General features: G+C 44.5%; 1 protein-coding gene across 1 annotated transcript in view; it reads right to left on the bottom strand.

The window, feature by feature from the left end:
* Window positions 1-18,670, bottom strand: part of LOC137344596 (major facilitator superfamily domain-containing protein 4A-like) — a 49,167-nt gene extending 30,497 nt beyond the window's left edge. Inside the window, exon 1 of the mRNA XM_068007672.1 lies at window positions 18,200-18,670. Coding sequence (XP_067863773.1) covers window positions 18,200-18,426 — 227 coding nt within the window. The 5' untranslated portion in view covers window positions 18,427-18,670. The remainder of the gene's footprint in view (window positions 1-18,199) is intronic.
* Window positions 18,671-20,447: the final 1,777 nt, after the last annotated feature.

Here is a 20,447-nt window from a genome sequence, read left to right as displayed (position 1 = left end):
TGATCTGTAACTTAACTCCATCTACTTGCCTTTGGTTCCATAACCCTTAATACCCTCGCCTAACAAAAATCTATCAATCTCAGTTTTGAAATTTTCAATTGACCCCCAGCCTCAACAGCTTTTTAGGGGAGAGAGTTCCAGATTTCCACTCCCTTTTGTGTGAAGAAATGCTTCCTGACATCACCCCTGAACGGCCTGGCTCTAATTTTAAGGTTATGCCCCCTTGTTCTGGACTCTCCCCACCAGAGGAAATAGTTTCTCTCTATCTACCCTATCAAATCCTTTAATCATCTTAAACACCTTAATTAGACCACCTGTCGATCTATATTCATGGAAATAGAAGCCTAGTCTATGCAACCTGTCCTCACAATGTAACCTTTTCAGTCCAGGTAGCTGGTGAATCTGCGCTGCACCCCCTCCAAGGCCAATATATCCTTCCTGAGGTGCGTTGCCCAGTACTGGACGCAGTACTCTAAATGGCTTAACCAGTATGTAAAAAGCATGCAATGTGTGGGAGGCTGATATCAGATAAATTATGCAACATTATTCATGGTTTTATTGAGCATGGTAAACCTATGAATTTGAATTTTGTAGGTGCTTTTCAATGGGAAGTCCCCAATTCACTTATCTACTTGTTCCTAGTGATAGCGTAGGTGTGCTTATCATGTTCCCACGGAACTCTCAGATGAATCACAGACATTCACCTTCACTTAAGCCACATAGTTGATAGGTGATCTGGTCATCATTGCATTACCGTTTGTGGGACCTTGCTGTGTGCGAATTGGCTGAGGCCTTTCCTACATTACAACAGTGACTACACTTCAAAAAAACTACTTCACTGGCTGTAAAGCACCTGAGCTTGTGAAAGGCACTATATAAATCCAAGTTCTTTCATTTTTTTTCTTTCTATACGTTGGAAGATTTGCCGTAGTCTATATCCAATCAGATCAGGGCTTTCACTCCACCAGACGCGCCATCTTGAATTCGTACTGGCTGAGAAAACAATGGCTGGACTTTTTTGTCAACCTATCTGCAGCCATACAACAACAACTCGCATTTATACAGCGCCTTTAATGTAGTAAAACGTCCCAGGGCGCTTCACAGGACAAAATTTGACACCGCATCGCATAAGGTGACCAAAAGGTTGGTCAATGAGGCAGGTTTTAAGAAGCGTCTTAAAAGGAGGAGAGAGAGGTAGAGAGGCGGAGAGTTTTAGGGAGGGAATTCCTGAGCTTAGAGTCCAGACAGCTGAAGGCACGGCCGCCAATGGTGGAGCGATGAGAATCGGGGATGTGCAAGAGGCCAGAATTGGAGGAGCGCAGAGATCTCAGAGGGTTGTAGGGCCGGAGGAGGTTATAGAGACAGGATGGGACGAGGCTCCTGTGAAGCGTCTTGGGACGTTTTACTACATTAAAGGCGCTATATAAATGCAAGTTGTTGTTGTTGGTGGTCTATTTCAATATATGCATTGCATTCTGGTGCCATTTCTCTATTCAAATAAAAGCCTTTTTGCATCTTCAGTACACGTCCAATTATAATAAAACCCTCAATTTATATAGTGATTAACTTCGTTATTAGTTGAGAAACCCAGGGGGAAGGGCTGAGACCCACAGTGCAGGACTGTATCACCCTTGAAAAGTGTAGGAGAGAAGGCAGGGTAAAAGAAAATAAATAAAGACATGTATAGGTGTCAGTCTTGGCTCAGTGGTAGCAATCTCGGCTGTGAGTTAGAAAGTCATGGGTTCAAGTCCCACTCTAGAACTTGAGCTCATGATCAAGGCTGACACTCCCAGTGCAGTACTGAGGGAGTGCTGCAATGTCAGAGGTGCTATCTTTTGATGTAAAAAATCCCATGGCACTATTTCAAAGAAGAGCAGGGGAATTCTTCCTGGCCAACATTTATCCCTCAATCAACATCACTTAAATAGATTATCTGGTCATTATCACATTGCTATTTGTGGGATCTTGCTGTGTGCAAATCGGCTGCTGCATTTGCTACATTACAACAGTGACTACACTTCAAAAGTACTTCATTGGCTGTAAAGTGCTTTGGGATGTCTTGAGGCCATGAAAGGTGCTATATAAAGGCAAGTCTATCTTTCTTTTCTTTATATAGTTTGGAAGTGTTAAATCTATATAACTGTCCACAGTATGAGAATTTCACACAATCTCTCACTGTACAGAAATCCAAGTGACAATACTAAAATTACAGTTTTCTCTTCCAGGAATATTAACTAAAACAAACATGTTTCGAAGGTCCAATTCATTTTTGATGATATATGTTTGATTAAAATGTCTAAGAACACGATCCAGTATTTCTGTAGTTTGATTTACCCTGCGTGTGCTGGCTGTGTACAGAGGGGCCTGGCCCCATGTGGACTGCAGAGTGTCTGTGATCGAGCGCGACTCCTTCACACACTAAATCTTTTCCTGTTCCCCATACAGCTCTGTTATTTTCTTTTGCAGTAACATCAGCCTGATCATTTGTGTCGGAGGATGTGAAATCAAAAGATGAACAGTGTCGGGGAATACAGGTGGAATGTAAGGGAACTGTCGAGTGATTGTGGGAGCTCGACCTGCTGCTGTTAACAGGGGATTTTTTCAGCTTTCCTTCTTTGTTCTTCTAATTTCTTTCCCTCATCTCCTCGAGATGCAGACTCATGTATGGTTTGACCAACGCCAGCGTGACAGGATGAATTTGACTCTCCCATTATGAATCTTAAAAGTTCTAATGAATATTCTGTGTTCTGATTTGTTGCATTTGTTTTATTTTTCCCTCCTCTGTGGTTTCTCACCCTCTCTCTACTTCAATCAAGCCGAGGATCCTGGCCGGCCTCCCATCTTCCACCCTCCCTAAACTTGAGCTCATCCAAAACTCTGCTGTTCCTATCCTAACTCTCTCCAAGTCCTGTTCTCTCACCTCCCTTGTGCTCGCTGACCTACAATGGCTCGAAGTCCGGCAAATTTAGAATATATTGCAAAGCAAACAAGCAAAGCAAAATATCAAATGCAAAGTTTCACTCGCACAAGTACAATCATAAAATCATAGAATCGTACAGCACAGAAGGAGGCCATTCGGCCCATTGCACCTGTGCTGGCTCTTTGAAAGAACTATCCAATTAGACCCATTCCCCCCGCTCTTTCCCCATAGCCCTGAAAATTTTTCCTTATTAAGTATTTATCCAATTCCCTTTTGAAAATTATTATTGAATCTGCTTCCACCGCCCTTTCAGGCAGCGCATTCCAGATCAAAACAACTCGCTGTGTTAAAAAAAATTCTCCTCATCTCCCCTCTGGTTCATTTGCCAATTACCTTAAATCTGTGTCCTTTGGTTACTGACCCTTCTGCCAGTGGAAGCAGTTTCTCCTTATTTACTCTATCAAAACCCTTCATAGTTTTGAAGACCTCTATTAAATCTCCCCTTAACCTTCTCTGCCCCAAGGAGAACAATCCCAGCTTCTGCGGTCTCTGCACAAAATCTGGAATTTTTCCGAGAAGCAGGAGAATCTACCCCTTTCTCCGTCCTACTATCACCCAACACCCTCTTTCAATCGAGGCCTGAGACTAGTGTCTCAATACCATGGTTTGGGATGGTGTGCAGTACAGGATCCGAAAAAGGAATTTCATCCACTCTGTCCTCTCTGATAGATTACTCTTCAGTGAATTACGTTCAGGTGGGACATGGAGTAGCAATGTAATTATATTAGAAATGGTTGCCAAAGGTAAATTAAGCAATGTTTAGACACTAATCAAGCCGTTACATAGGAACATGGGAATTGCTAGATTAAAAAAAAGCCACATCCACTTTGTTCGCCCCTGGTAGTTGCATAATACGAAGATAATAGAATTGTTGACTAATCATAGCAATCAATCTCCAATTAGTCTATGATGCATTTAAGGGGAAGCCAGATAAGCACGAGGGAGAAAGGAATAGAAGGATATGCTGATAGGGTTAGATGAAGAGCAGTGGGAGTAGGATAAACATCGGCATCGACCAGTTGGGCCGAACGGCCTGTTTCCGGGCTGTAAACTCTATGTAGTTCTACGTAATATTGCTTAATACGAGAGATCAATAACCTCTGGTGTTATAAAATCACAACTCAGAAGGAAACTGTTTTTTCCCTTGAGATAATGAAGTGCAAACCAATTTGTACCAGGTCAATGCTTCAGGCTGTGTATTTATACGAAACATCCAGTAATAAAACACTGGAGCAGTAAAGAACCCATTCACTCTTAAGGTAGACGGGTGAACCTTTTTGCAGGCAGGAACCCAGAGCTAGTGGGTAAAACAATAGCCAATTTCAGACATTTGCGACAGGCTCGATTTTCCTCCTCAGCTACGCCATTTGCACAGGCACAGGGAGGGGGATGAGAATTTCCGCATCTCCTGACGTAACTTCAGCGGGAAATTGATGGAGACGCTGGAGAAACGTCGGCAGATTGGGAGACCCCTCCCCCCAACCTCACGGAACTTCCAGGCAACAGCAATTGTTAAAATTGGGCGATCAGATGTTGGGAACGCTTTTAAAGAAAGAACTTGCATTTCTATCGCGACTTTCATGACCTCTGGGCATCCCAAGGTGCTTTACAGCCAATTAAGTACTTTTGGAAGTGCAGTCACTGTTGTAATGAAGGGAATCGCGGCAGCCAATTTGCGCACAGCAAGGTCCCACGAACAGCAATGTGGTAATGACCAGATAATCTGTTTTTTTAGTGATGTTGGTTGAGGGATAAATATTGGCCAGGACTCCGGGGAGAACTCCCCTGCTCTTCTTTGAAACAGTGCTCTGCGATCTTTTGCATCCACCTGAGAGGGCAGACGGGGCCTCGGTTTAATGTCTCATCCGAAAGATGGCAACCCCCCCAACAATGCAGCGCTCCCCCAGCACTGCACTGGGAGTGTCAGCCTGGATTTTGTGCTCAAGTCTCTGGAGTGGGACTTGAACCCATGACCTTTTGACTCTTAATTGTCTGACCATCCACTGTTCCCCCTCTCCCACAAAATCCCAGCTGTAAGGAGTTGTAATTTCACAAGGGATTACTGGGTTAGAAAGATTCACAAAGTACAGAAATACTTTAAAACCTGCTATTGTTAGAGCGTTCATTGAAATTCCACAACAGTGACTCATTACAGCGAACAATCGCATCATTCAACAAGATTTTCCCAGAATTTTTTTCTAAAATCTGAATTCACAGTTTGAAGTGACATTTGAACATCATGAACCTTAACAGCAGCGCTGGTTATGAGGAATACAATGGAAAGCACATTATTACTTTATTTGTTAAGTCATGCGCAGTTAAATAAACAATCGAAAACAAACCCATTATCAGCTGGGAACTGCACACACATCACCTGAAGGACAATTGAAGGATATGTTATATTTAGTCAGGTTTTTTTTTCGGTAGGGGGTGGTAGGCCAGCGTGGAGAAAAGAAACTGTCTGACTCTGAATGAGACAAACAAAAATTGACACAACATAATTTCAAACCTGCATCTATTCTGTTCCCTAAACAGATTAAATGGGTATTGAATTTGTATAGAATTTGACTTGTACTGTACAATGTGACATTGGTATTGTTTGGAAGAGAAGATTCTGGCACAAGGCAACATAAGCACTTACTTCAGGATGCAGCTGGCATTAGGACACAGTCTGTGGGGAGCCCGATCACACCAGTGAGTGCCAGACAAAGGCTTGAGCAGAAATAGTTAAGAGGCTGCGTGATCTTAGGGTCAATCTTAGATACAACAACTTGCATTTATATTGTGCCTTTAACGTAGCAAAACATCCCAAGGCGCTTCACAAGTGTGTAATCGGCCAATATTTGACACCGAGCCACATAAGGAGATATTAGGACAGGAGGTAGGTTTTATGCAGGGCCTTAAAGGAGAAGGAGAGAGGTAGTGAGGTGGAGGGGTTTAGGGAGGGAATTCCCGAGCTTAGGGCCTAGACAGCTGAAGGCACGGCCGCCAGTGGTGGGGTGAAGGACGTGGGGGACACGCAAGAGGCCAGAGTTGGAGGGACACAGAATTCTTTGTATGGCTGGAAGAGGTTACAGAGATAGAGAGGGGCGAGACCATGGAGGGATTTGAACACGAGCATGAGGAGAAACAATGTCAACATTCAAGATTAATTTGGATAGGTGGATGAAGGAAAAGGGCTTGAAGGAATGTGGGAATAAGGAGGGGAAGTTGTTTTGAACTATTTGCTCGCAAGGAGGGTAAATGCCGACACGGACTGGTTTGGCCAAATAACCTGTTTTTGTGTTAGAACTTCTATGTATTTCTATGCCGTTCCTGGTGAGCGTGATGCCCATAAAACAACAGTAACTCGCACTAAATAGTCAATCTCACTGACAGACCATGAGCGTTGGTGGGGAATGGAACTAACACATTGGCGCCGTAATTGGTGCTGTTCTACACGTGGAACTGGAGGGATGTTGTTGGTTGGGAGGGGTTTGAGGCACAACAACAGCCTTACAACCCTCCGACATCTCTGCGCTCCTCCAACTCTGGCCTCTTGTATATCCCCGATTTTCATCCACCATTGGCAGCCTTCCTTCAGCTGCCTAGGCCCTAATCTTTTTAAGACACTCCTTAAAAAACCTACCTCGGTGACCAAGTCACCTGTCTTAATATCTCCTTTTGTGCCTCGGTGTCAAATTTTGTCTGATTAATGCTCCTGGGAAGCGCCTTGGGATGTTTCGCTACGTGAAAGAGGCTATATAAATGCAAGTTGTTGTTGGGGGTCGTGTAGGGAGCATTACCTTGCTTCTAACTTACACTGTGGCTGGCAAGGAAACAGTTAACATAGACACTGGGCATGTACACTTCACCACTCAAGATTTATTACAGTTAGAATTAGCCTGTTGCCTGCAGTCAGTAAACCGTGACAGGTACTAGTCTGATTAAATGTAAAGAATTGTGTCTTGAGTACAATGCGGAGCTGGGCAGCTAGAAGATTAACACATGCCAGCACTTCATTTGTGGGAACATTACTGTCACAAATAATGATACTCCTCGGCCCAATTGGCAAGTGAACTATCTAGTGTGGAATCCGGCCAAGTAAAGCAGGAACCACCCTCTGAATGTGCTGCGTAAGCCAATCTCAGCTGGGATGGGAGTAGTGACACTGTAATTGTCCTCGACACCCTTGAGCTAGGGAGATATGGGGAGAGGTTTTCAGAGAACATTCCCGGGTTAAGGAAACGGGGGAGGGGGTGGGGAGAGGAAATCCTTAAGAACTCCTGCTCCTGATTGCGATTCAGTGGCCCGTGCTGTGTGGACTTTGGGTGGGTAAAGATTGGGGTCGGCTGTGATTGCGCCACCATTGACTAGCCTGCCAACCCTCGAGGCTCGCATGTAATGAATAGCTGGGGAGGCTAATGCCATCAGGTACCCCAGCATGGGTTAACGCTTTAAGAGAGGGGAGAGAATTGGAGGTGACGGGGATAAAGCTAGATGCAGCTCAGTTTCCAGAATGATAAAGCCCCTCATTGTGTTTCCAATTTTAGAATTTCACTGGCATGTGCTAGTCTCACTAATGAGAACATGATATCGATTATGTTAAGCCTAGACCTTTGTGACGCATTGATGAACATCTGCTATCAAGCACCAAATCCGGAGGATTAATTTAAAAACCAGTATGCCTCGTTCGATCTGGTCAACAAAACAGCAATTAAACCATTGCATGCTATAGACTAATTAGTAACTGGTCAACAGTAAATAGATAATTGTTTCCCCTTGCTAAGTGTTACCTGTAGAATTAGTGGGTAGGTGCGCAAATAAATGTAACAATTTTCCCAGAAAATGTGGAACAATCAATTTCCATTAAGAGAAAATTCAAGCGGGGGTGGATAGAGAAAAAAAATTGATTGTGTGTCACAAATGGCTCCCTTCAAGTACTCAACTTTTTGAGGACTGGGGTAATTCACTGGGTTAGAGACCAGAATTTTACCTCTGGAATCTGCGTTCAAAACCAGCCCAGGGATGAACGTGTCCTTTGTCTCCTGGCTATGCAGGTCTCTATGTGAAATGAATTTGACCAGTCACAATCTAGTTCCTAGTTCCACAATAAAAATAAATGCCACTTAATTCAGCTCTAAGTGACAAATCTCGCTCCAAGATGACTGGTACAGGAAATAGAACAAGGAACTGGTACAGTATGGAGCACTGTTCTGAGATTGCAAGTTGCTGAGGAAGGGATTAGGGACCATTACTGTGAGTTTAACTGCATTATTCCTATATTACAATAGTGACTACACTTCAGAAGTGCTTCATTGGTTGTAAAGCACTTTGGGACGTCCTGAGGTCGTGAGAGACGCTAAATAAATGCAATTCTTTCTTTCTTTCACCTGGGAGCGATTGATACGGACACTGAGTGCCTGACGTAAAAAGAGTTCCGTTCCTTAGCACTGACATCACTCACCTTGATGAGCACCAAAGTTCACAAAAAAGTGGCAGTATAAATTCACCTAGCCGTTGTTCATTTATCCTAGAAAAGATACAAAGGAGCCATTTCCTAAACCACGTGTGGAAACACTAGGATTGCACAGCACAGAGAGCTTCCTGGAAGTCATAGCTACCAATTAGAGTCAAAGAATCATAGAAAGGTTACAGCACGCACTGAGGTCATTCGGCCCATCGAGTCTGCGCCGACTCTATGCAGGAGCAATCCAGCTAGTCCCATTCCCCCGCCCTTTCCTCGTAGCCCTGCAATTTTTTTCCCTTCAAGTACTTATCCAGTTCCCTTATGAAAGCCATGATTGAATCTGCCTCAGGCAGTGCATTCCAGATCCTAACCACTCGCTGTGTAAAAACATTTTTCCCAATGTCACCTTTGGTTCTTTTGCCAATCACCTTAAATCTATGTCCTCTGGTTCTTGACCCTTCTGCCAATGGGAACAGTTTCTCTCTCTCTACTCTGTCTAGACCCTTCATGATTTTGAATACCTCTATCAAATCTCCTCGCAACCGTCTCTGTTCCAAAAAGAACAAACCCAGCTTCTCCAGTCTATCCACGTAACTAAAGTCCCTCATTCCAGGACTCATTCTAGTAAATCTCTTCTGCACTCTCTCTAAGGCCTTCACATCCTTCCTAAAGTGCGGTGCCCAGAACTGGACACAATACTCCAGTTGTGGCCGAACCAGTGTTTTATAAAGGTTCATCATGACACAGTTAGATATCATAGTCCAACATTCCAAACTTCCTTACCATAACAATCAACGCATTAGATTCAGAAAACAATAGGAACAGGTTCCCTCGCATCAGAAACTTATGTGGAGCAAGAATCTGTACCTGAAACAAATACATTCTTACCAGGCCTAAGCTCTCTAATTTTTTATTAACAGAGAAAGCAAATCTGTGTTTAAGGGGAGGAGGTGCTCCCAATGTAAGCTATTCGTACATGGTGTTTCCACTTGGGGATAAATTCAAAACGAGGGGACACGAATATAAGATAATTACTAATAAATCCAATAAGGAATTCAGGAGAAACTTCTTTACCCAGAGAGTGGCTAGAATGTGGAACTTGCTACCACAAGGAGTAGTTGAGGCAAATATCATTTAAGGGGAAGCAAGATAAGTACATGAGGGAGAAAGGAATAGAAAGATATGTTGATAGGTGAAGTAGGGTGGAAGGAGGCTTGTGTGGAGCATAACATAGAAACATAGGAACAGGAGTAGGCCATTCAGCCCCTCGTGCCTGCTCCGCCATTTGATAAGATCATGCCTTTGGCCCATATCCCTTAATACCTTTGGTTGCCAAAAAGCTATCTATCTCAGATTTAAATTTAGCAATTGAGCTAGTATCAATTGCCATTTGCGGAAGAGAGTTCCAAACTTCTACTGCCCTTTGTGTGTAGAAATGTTTTCTAATCTCGCTCCTGAAAGGTCTGGCTCTAATTTTTAGACTGTGCCCCCTACTCCTAAAATCCCCAACCAGCGGAAATAGTTTCTCTCTATCCACCCTATCTGTTCCCCTTAATAGCTTATAAACTTCGATCAGATCACCCCTTAACCTTCGAAACTCCAGAGAATACAACCCCAATTTGTGTAATCTCTCCTCGAAGCTTAACCCTTGAAGTCCGGGTATCATTCTAGTAAACCTACGCTGCACTCCCTCCAAGGCCAATATGTCCTTCCGAAGGTGCGGTGCCCAGAACTGCTCACAGTACTCCAGGTGCGGTCTAACCAGGGTTTTGTATAGCTGCAGCATAACTTCTGCCCCCTTGTACACCGACATAGACCAGTTGGGCCGAATGGCCTGTTCCTGTTCTGTAAATTCTATGTAATGTTGTCTTACTCAACATCCTCCCCCAACTCCCTCCCCATTGAGGCACCCTTGAAAATCCATAAGATCACAGGTGAATCATCGCCTTTCAAGATGAAAGCCCAGTCTTTATTCGTAATACAGACCCCTGATGCTTAGCACAGCCTCATTTGTGGCTCATCTCTGCACTGCCTTCAGCACTTGAATGTCTCTCTTGTTGGCATAATATTTAAGATGCAGTCTGACTCGGGCACTATGAAGTTTGATTATTAACTCCTTTGACTTACTGTTTTGGTCACATAGCTCGACATCCTATTGCTTTTGTTGATTGCTGCTCTGCATTGTTTGGACATGTTTAGCGTAGAATCATAGAATCTTACAGCACAGAAGGAGGCCATTCGGCCCATCATGCCTGTGACGGCTCCACTTATCTGCATTAAATTTGATCTCACCCACTTGAACATCTTATCCAACTCATTCTGCAGTTTCTGAACTGCCTCTTCTGATACCAATAGCCCTCCTACTTTGCTTTCGTCTGCAAATTCATTCTGTTCTAAATGTCCCCCACTCCGTTCCAGATATAAACTGGAGTACAGTGTTCAGTTCTGGGCACCGCACCTCAGGAAGGATTTACTGGCCTTGGAGGGGGTGCAGCGCAGATTCACCAGAATGATACCGGGGCTAAAAGGGTTAAATTATGAGGCCAGGTTGCATAGACTTGGCTTGTATTCTCTGGAATATACAAGATTAAGGGGTGATCTATTTGAGGTTTTTAAGATGATTAAAGGATTTGATAGGGTGGATAGAGAGAAACTATTTCCTCTGGTGGGGGGAGTCCACAACAAGGGGGCATAACCTTAAAATTAGAGCTAGGCCGTTCAGGGGTGATGTCAGAAAGCACTTCTTCACACAAAGGGGAGTGGAAATCTGGAATTCTCTCCCCCCAAAAAAATGTTGAGGCTGGGGGTCAATTGAAAATTTCAAAACTGAGATTGATAGATTTTTGTTAGGCGAGGGTATTAAGGGTTACAGAACCAAGGCGGGTAGATGGAGTTAAGATACAGATCAGCCATGATCTAGTCGAATGGCGAACAGGCTCGAGGGGCTGAATGGCCTACTCCTGTTCTTAAGTTCCTATGTTTCCAGTGTTAAAAGCTGCCTGAGGACCAGTGATGGCATAGATGCTCCAACACACACCAGGTTCTGTTAAAGGCATGAGGGCAGCCTGTCCAGCAGGATGCCACGTGAGAACACTGGGGTTGTGGAGTGTGTTTGCCAAAAGCACAGTGCAATGAACAGATTGGTTAAACTGTTGTCTTTGCTTCATTGGCAGTTACCATGATATATAGAAATACATAAAAGTTGCATAGAATGAACGGACAGAAACAGGTCATTCGGCCCAACTGGTCCAAGCTGGTGTTTATGCTCCACACGAGTCTCCTCCCTCCCCAGCTCATCTCACCCTATCAGCATACCTTCTATTCCTTTCTCCCTCATGGTTTTTATCTAGCATCCCCTGCTAGTCGCCTCAACTACTCCTTGTGGTAGCGAGTTCCACATTCTAACCACTCTCTGGGTAAAGAAGTTTCTCCTGAATTCCCTATTGGATTTATTAGCGACTATCTTATATTTATGGCCCCTAGTTCTGGTCTCCCCCACAGACCAGAGTTATAACACAGGGTCAGGCCATTCAGCCCAACCGGTCCGTGTCGCCGTTTACCCCCCCCACGCAAGCAAATAGCTCTAATCATATTTACCCATCCTGTTCCCATATCCCATTGTGCGCTTTTCCTTCAACCACCTGTGCAACCTAATCCTTGAATGTTGACATAGTTCCTGCCTCAACCACTAGCCCTCCAAGTGGATTCCACAGTGATAAATGATATCTGCCCCTTCTGGCATGTCTCCATCCCATGACAAACTTCAACACGAGTTGCTGGGCACCTTGTCGGATAACCACTCGCAAAGTGACAAACAAAAAATGATCAAATTACTTCTTATGTCGATTTTAACCCCATCTTCTCCTGAGGTTGCTGAGTCACACCGGGAAATAGGACCAACAAACACTGGGCACCATCCAGTACCTCGACCCAATGGCCACTGTTCATGTGTGAACCTAGGCAGCGGAGATTAGATGGCTATTCGACTATGGGGTGCACTGCGGCAAAGCCTGATGCTGGCCTCACCCAACTTCCACACACATTGTACGTTCTGGCAGGGGTGTTACCAGGCACAGACCGGCAACAGGAACCTTAGCCGATTTCCCCCCTCTCCCCAGCTGTCCTAGCTCAGATCAGTTAAGTCACCACCTTAATAACTGCACCAGAAAATTCATGTTTCTATTTAAGTTTTTTGTTGCAAAGACAGATAGAAATGCAAAACAAATAATTGATACAGCATTATCCATGATTCTGGCAATATTATTATTCTGGCCACACTTAGTTTGCTCCACATATGAGTTCATCTCTCTCTCCCCATTGTCCTATCGTTCTACTTCCAGTTATTCCAGTTAAGGTTGAACTATGGGACAATTTGCAGGGTCATGGGGAAAGAGCAGAGGAGCGGTACTAATTGGATGGCTTGTTCAAAGAGCCGGCACAGGTACAATGGGCCGAATGGCCCGCTACAAGGGGCTGAATGGCTTCCTTCTGATCTGTAAAGGTTCTATGTTCTGTTTAGAGCTAGTATTCTTTCCCCATTTTGTTTTCTCACTTCCCCCCCCCCGCCGCAACCCCCCATCACCCCTTCCTCCTCAGTTCCACTAAACACCACTGAGCCAATTGTAGTGTTAGCTCCAAGATGCGTAGGTGGATGTTTCAGGGAGCAAACTTTCTACTTAATATATTTGAGAACTTTTCTATCTTGCCCCACAATGTTCAATTTTCTCCCCTCCTTTCCCGAAGGCACCGACCGACTCCTCATGGTGTGGGGGGAGAGGGGGGTACAGTTCCACAGGTGCTGGCAGCACCCTAATACATTCTTTATGAGAGCGAGTGTGGGCAGGCTATTCCACCGCAGGTGGCCTCGTCTCAGGTGATATTGGCCAATTCAGCACAGACCGGGATGGGGGTGGGGCAGAGAGGAGAGGAATTGAACCTGCCGTATTCCCGATCTGTATGGCTCAGCTCCGCAGAGACCAGCCGAGGCATTAAAAGAGAACCTGAGGTATATTCCTTTTCCCCTGTGGGGATACATTATGATAGCCAAATTCTCAATTGGCCGTGAAGCTGGTCGGGGCATCCTGAGATCATTAAAGGTCGTACATCAATGCAAGGGTGGTGGAAGCAGATTCAAGAGTAACTTTAAAAGGGAATTGGATATACACAGAGCTATGGGGAAAGAGCAGGGGAGTGAGATAGCTCTGTCAAAAGTGAAATATTTGCACAGCAGGGCGTTATCTCCTGGCACACGTCTTCCTTGCAGCTCAAACTCGAGATGGAGCAGGGAAAGCAGCGAGACGTCATGCACGGATTGTATTCAGGTCTCCGCCTCTGCCTCAGCCCGTCTGCTGCTAAAACCCTCATTCATGTTTTTACTACCTCCAGACTCAACTATTCCAACGCTCACCTGGCCGGCCTCCCACCTTCCACTCTCCGTAAACTTCAGCTCATCCAAAACTCTGCTGCCCGTATCCTAACTCGCACCAAGTTCCGTTCACCCATCACCCCCTCTACTCGCTGATCTACAACGGCTCCTGGTCCAGGAACGCCTCAAATTTAAAATTCTCATCCTCGTGTTCCAATCCCTCAATGGCTTCTCCCCTCCCTATCTCTGTAATCTCCTCCAGCCCTATAACCCTCCGAGATCTCTGCGTTTCTCCAATTCTGGTTTCTTGTGCAAACCTGATTTTCATCGCCGCACCATTGGCGGCCGTGCCTTCAGCTGCCTAGACCCTAAGTTCTAGAATTTTCTCCCTAAACCGCTCCACCTCTCTCTCCTCCTTTTAAGACGCTCCTTAAAACTTACCTCTTTGACCAAGATCCGTTGTAATATCTCTTTATATGCCTCAACCTCAAATTTTAGTCTGATTACGCTCCTGTGAAGTATCTTGTGATGTTTTACTACGTTAAAGGCGCTATATAAATGCAAGTTGTTGTTGTATCCCCACTTACCATAATCTACCCAGAAAGATCCGTTTGCACTGTCCTTAGAAGCGAGAAAAAAAGAAACAATTCTAAAAGGGGGTGCAGGAACAGAGAGATCTGGGGGTATATGTGCACAAATCGTTGAAGGTGGCAGGGCAAGTTGAGAAAGCGGTTAAGAAAGCATACAGGATTCTGGGCTTTATAAATAGAGGCATAGAGTACAAAGGCAAGGAGGTTATGATGAACCTTTATAAAACACTGGTTCGGCTACAACTGGAGTATTGTGTCCAGTTCTGGACACTGCACTTTAGGAAGGATGTCAAGGCCTTAGAGAGGGTGCAGAAGAGATTTACTAGAATGATTCCAGGGATGAGGGACTTCAGTTACGTGGATAGACTGGAGAAGCTGGGGTTGTTCTCCTTAGAGCAGAGAAGGTTGAGAGGAGATTTGATAGAGGTGTTCAAAATCATGAAGGGTCTGGACGGAGTAGAGAGAGAGAAACTGTTCCCATTGGCGGAGGGGTTAAGAACCAGAGTACATTGACTTAAGATGATTGGCAAAAGAACCAAAAGCAACATGAGGAAAATCTTTTTTACACAGTGAGTGGTTATGATCTGGAATGCACTGCCTGAGGGGGTGCAGATTCAATCGTGACTTTCAAAAGGGAACTGGATAAATTTGCAGGGCTACGGGGATAGGGCAGGGGAGTGGAACTAGCTGGATTGCTCTTGCAGAGAGCTGGCACGGACACGACAGGCCGAATGGCCTCCTTTCGTGCTGTAACCATTCTATGATTCTATTCTATGAAACAGGACACAGTCTGGTAACTCATTGCAAACCCGAATAGCAGAAAGGAACGACTCTGGCTGTCAGGTGAATGGTCCAGATGTGCAGTGCAAGAGCTGTAGGGCGAAGAGACTAGCTCGACAGGTTCTTACATAAAGGCTCTTAAATAAAGGCGTCCCTCGTGAAAAACTGCACTGATTGTGGCTGAATTGGGCGGGTTCTGCAACGTTTTTCAACTTCTCGTTAGCTTTCGCATCAGTCTCCAGTAAACAACTGTCATTTCTCAGATGATCTTTGACATTTGCGGTGAACTGGCACCGCCGGTGGGCCTTCGCGTGCGTTGGATGACTTATCGGGAAACCGCTGGCGCAGTACCAGCGATTTGCTGCCCGTTAATGTCGGTGGACAGAAAAATCCCGGCACAAGAAATCAGGAGGCACTTCTACTACAAAGAGTAGTAGAAATCTGGAACTCTCTCCCCCCAAAAGGCTATGGATGGTGGGGGTCAATTGGAGGTTTCAAGACCGACATCGATAGATTTTTGTTGGGTAAGGGTATCAAGGGACATGGAGCAAAGGCGGGTAAATGGAGTGGAGGTCCAGATCAGCCATGATCTAATTAAATGGTGGAGTAAGCTTGAGGGGCTGAATGGCCTACTCCTGTTCCTATGTTAACAAATAAAGTACAACTCTGTAAAGTAAAAGTTCCTCTCTTTAATGCCTCTCTGTTCTACCATCCCATTATGTACACACTATTCATTGTGCACTTGTCTGAACTCTTCAGCTGTTCTATGAGTCCAATAACAAATTGTGGTTATGCGTTTTCTCAAAGTGGACGTTTTATCTGCCAATTCCTTTAAGCTCTACATTGTCTAAATGTTTCCAATAGATTTGTGACATTTTCTATGCAACTCATGGGGTTCCAAAACCTGCAGGCATTTCAGAGGAAAAATGCACTCGCCAAAAAACAGAGCCAGTCACAGTACTGCAAGCACATTACTGGGCGTCCTCGACAATCCCTACTTTCTAAGTCAAATACTGCCTCAAAACCTCAACCAACTAAAGTTCTTTCTTGTTCCGTTTTGAACCATGCTTCAACTGTGCTCGGATTTAAAACTGATTGCCAATCGGTTTTTTTTTAAATTGATTTTTCACCCCATCAGACTAATCAACCCACCCAACAACCCCGAACTGGCATCATTCATACAAGTCACAGGAAACTTGGGCTACAATTCCCTCTTGTCTATAAAGGTTGAAGCAGCAGTGTAGCAAAAGACGGGAGAAAATTAGGGTTATCAGCCGAGAAAGGAGGCGTCTGAGAGGTAATTGTTTAGAATTGTATAAGGTTATGGGAATGGACAAGGTAAATTAAATTGCGACAAGGGGGTCACAGGTTCAAGCTGCTAAAAGCTAAATTCTGGACCAATAACAGAAAGTTATTATTCACATTAGAGAGTGATACAGGCATGAAATAGCATGAAATGGACTCCTGAATAGAGTGGTGGAGATGAAAACCTCAGAATCATTTAAGAAACAGTGAGATACTACAACAGTATTTCTGGACGGAGATATTTAGAGGGGCGAAATGGCCTTCCTCATCCCTAACTATTTTGTGAAAAGAAGTTTTCTTTAACTTTCTTGGCAAAAGAACCAGTGGGGAGATGAGGAATCCTAGAATCATACAGCACAGAAGGAGGCCATTCGGCCCATTGTGTCTGTGCCAGTTCTCTGAAAGAGCTACCAATTAGCCCCACTCCCCTGTTCTTTCCTCATAGCCCTTTTTTAACGCAACGAGTTGTTATGATCTGGAATGCACTGGATGAAAGAATAGTGGAAGCAGATTCAATAGTAACTTTCAAAAGGGAATTGGATAAATACTTGAAAAGGAAAGATTTGCAGGGCTATGTGGAAAGAGCAGGGGGAGTGGGACTGCTCCTTTAAAGCACAGGCACGATGGGCCGAATGGCCTCCTTCTGTGCTGTAAAATTCTATGAACTTTACATAAGTGTCTCTTCACTCTTATGTGGCCCCTTCAGCTGAAAGTGGAGATAACACCTGTGGTCGCTTCTCAAACTTTGCCTCGCTCGTTGCCAGCCCCACATCAAAACAATATAAAAATATTTATACCCCTTAAATAAAATAAAAGCTAAAAACTCATGTTGAAAGAAAATCCTTGATATTTAACTAGTAAAAAGGATTAAAAGTGAAAACCGTTTTTGTTAAGGTTTTTGACCTATTGAGCTTTTTAACATCCAATATTTTCATCTACAGAATTGGGCATTCTGTCCTTTGCGATTTTTACAACTGAAACTAAGGGGAATCCCCTGAAATTTAACGGAATATTGAACCCGCCCGCCCAGGTATAAACCAAATTCAGTGCGACTCAGTTTCCTGAGAATTACACTGTCAGCAAACCAGGTGTAGAACTCTCTTGCTCCTGTCCTACGTTCAGTTGTGCTCCCGACATCGCCGAATGTGTGCATTTGCCAGTATCTGAGTTCTAGGACATGCCTTCTATGGAACTCACTCAAAATAGTCTCCATAACACGAGTGGAGGAAGTGGCAAAGGAGATTAAACAGACTGTAGCGGTCCCCTAAGACGACATCCATCCTGGTAACCTACATTACTTCATTCTCCCAGTATCACTGGTTTAGGGGGGAAATAAACAAGACTGAATATTGCAAAGTGTGATCCCAAAATAAAACACTGGTTAAAAAAAAGAATTGAAAACGGTGTTTGACTTAATGACTAGAAATCCCCAAGCCCTTAGTATAAAACAGACTGTCCTACAGAATTTACCAACCCCACAACGTTTACCAACCCAACAATGTTGGTAAAATACCATGTAATAAAAACTTGACTGATTCGGGAACTGCAATTCGGCTGATTGAATGAGTAGATCATAACATTATAAGCGAATGCACATAAGATGGCAAAAAGCCAAGTCCACAGAGAGAGAGAAAACAGTAAGGATGAGAAAATATATCAAAACACGAGAGAGCTAGAAGCAGGAACTAAACAGTGCGTTCAAGTCCATGTGAATTCAGTTAATGCCTCACGTTTTCTTGAAGATCCCACCAATGATGGTTCCGACAAGGACGCAGAAGTTCTGTGCAAAGAAGACCCAGGTGATTTGCTGCAGGCTGGAGTGGGTCTGGCAGCGGAGGTCGAGCAAAGTGGGACCGAGGAAAGCCATGCACAGCCCGAAGGAGCAGAAAGCGCTCCAGAGGGTCAGGGTGGGCTGCAGGTTGCGCTTAAAGAGGCCCCATCGGCGATCGTCCAACATCTCGGAGCCAAAGGGAGAGCGACAGAGGGCAACTCAACTCAACTCAACTAAACTAAACTCAAGTAAACTCAACTCAACTAAACTCAACTCAAGTAAACTTTACTCAACTAAAGTCAAGTCAATTCAACACAAGGCGGCTGTGCGCCAACGCTCTGGTAGAATTTGCAAGTGCCCGCTTGGCACGGAGTCTTGGAAGCAGGAAGGTGCAGTGCGGTCTTGGTTTGTTCTGCACAGGTCCAGCTCCACCTCTTAAAACATAGGAAGGAGGTTCCGAATTCTCGACTTATATACTCTTCCTTTAGCAGGTAATTAACTCTTTCCACCCCCCCGCCCCCTCTAGAGCTTGCTTCAGGATGAACTTTGGGTCGTTTCATATCCCCGGGAGAAACGTTGAATTAATCGTTTACCAACCGCGGAGGAGGGAGTTAGTGAGAGGGTTTCTCAGTAAAGTATTGGTCAAGGGTTCAAAGTTGCCTTAAAATGTTTGCAAGTTCAGTTAACCGCAAGAGGAATAGTTAATGTTTCTTCATGTTGCACATCAGAAAACTGGTGAAAGGGCAAGTTGAGGACTGATGCCAGGGTGATTTTTTTTACACAGAGTGTGAATGGGCTGTGGGGAGTGGAGTGGAGCCATTGAGAGGACAGGCATTACGGTAAGTTGTAAGGTGTCAGTCCTGGCTCAGTGGGTCGCACTCTCCCCTCTTAGAAGGTTGTGAGTTCAAACCCCACTCCAGTGACTTGAGCACAAAATCTAGGCTGATAATCCCACTGCGGCACTGAGGGAGTGCTGCACTGTTGGAGATGCCATCTTTCAGATGAGACGTTAAACCAAGTCCCCATCTGCTCTCAGGAAGACGTAAAAGATTCCGTGGCACTATTTCAAAGAAGAGCAGGGGAGTTCTCCCCGGTGTCCTGGTCAACGTTTATTCCTCAACCAACACCATTATCACATTGCTGTTTGTGGGATCTTGCTGTGCGCAAATCGGCTGCCGCGTTTCCTACATTACAACAGTGCTCTTCAAAAGTACTTCATTGGCTGTAAACAGCTTTGGGACAACCCGAGGTTGTGAAAGGCACTATATAAATGCAAGTTCTTTCTTATATTAAAGGATAAGCTTGATGAAGTGGAGTTAATTTTTCCTTACGCTCTTGTGAAGCACCTTGGGACTTTTTTTCGACATTAAAGGTGCTATATAAATGCAAGTTATTGTTGAGTGTCCTCCCTCACCTGCACTGACTACAGCTGTAAATATTATGCCAACTTCCCAAACAATTTCAAACACCACTTTTATGCGTAACAATCGGGTCCCTTCAACCCACTCCAGCGTTCTCCTCTCTGTGCCCCGAGTCCTGGGAAGGCATGGAATCGCTCTGGGGCCTGGTTCAACAGGAGAGGCCTCCAGTATCTCACCCAAGTGGCCTGTACTCCACTCAGAATTCTCTGCAGCAAACCGCTTTTGATCACAGAGTCCCTAAATTCCTCTTTTTTAAAAAAAATAAGTGAGATAGTTGCTTGAAAAGGAGGAATATTAAAGTATACGGGGAGCGGGTAGGATAGTAGGATTTAGACCATTTCAGACTCGATGGACCGAAGGGCCTGTTTCTGTGCTGTAACAATTTATGATTCGCTGTGCAGGGTATTTGACCATGAAGTGCATCACCACCTGAGAATGACCCTGTCTCTCGCCCGATGGTCACGTGAGTACCCTTCCCACTAGAGGCCACTGTATAGTGATCAGGACGGGGAACCCAGGTTGATTTTACCCCTCAGTAAATAGTAAATCCAATACAATTCTGCTATCACCGTTGCATCAGATTGTTTCCTGTTTTCACTTGAATGGGAACAGAGCAGAAGAATAGAAATCATTCCATTGTGTCTGTAGCAAATTCTAACTGGGAAAACAACCAGATAATACTAGCAAAAATACAGGAAATGTTATGTTGTGTGCAGGAAAACTTGGATCAAGGTATGGATGCAATTGCCTTGGCAAACATAGAAGTTTGACTGGATTTACTGAGCG

Source organism: Heptranchias perlo, chromosome 27, assembly GCF_035084215.1.
Source record: "Heptranchias perlo isolate sHepPer1 chromosome 27, sHepPer1.hap1, whole genome shotgun sequence".
In the NCBI taxonomy this organism is placed as follows: Eukaryota; Metazoa; Chordata; class Chondrichthyes; order Hexanchiformes; family Hexanchidae; genus Heptranchias; species Heptranchias perlo.
The sequence above is the reverse complement of the archived record's forward strand: the minus strand, read 5'-3'. Positions and strand labels throughout refer to the sequence as shown.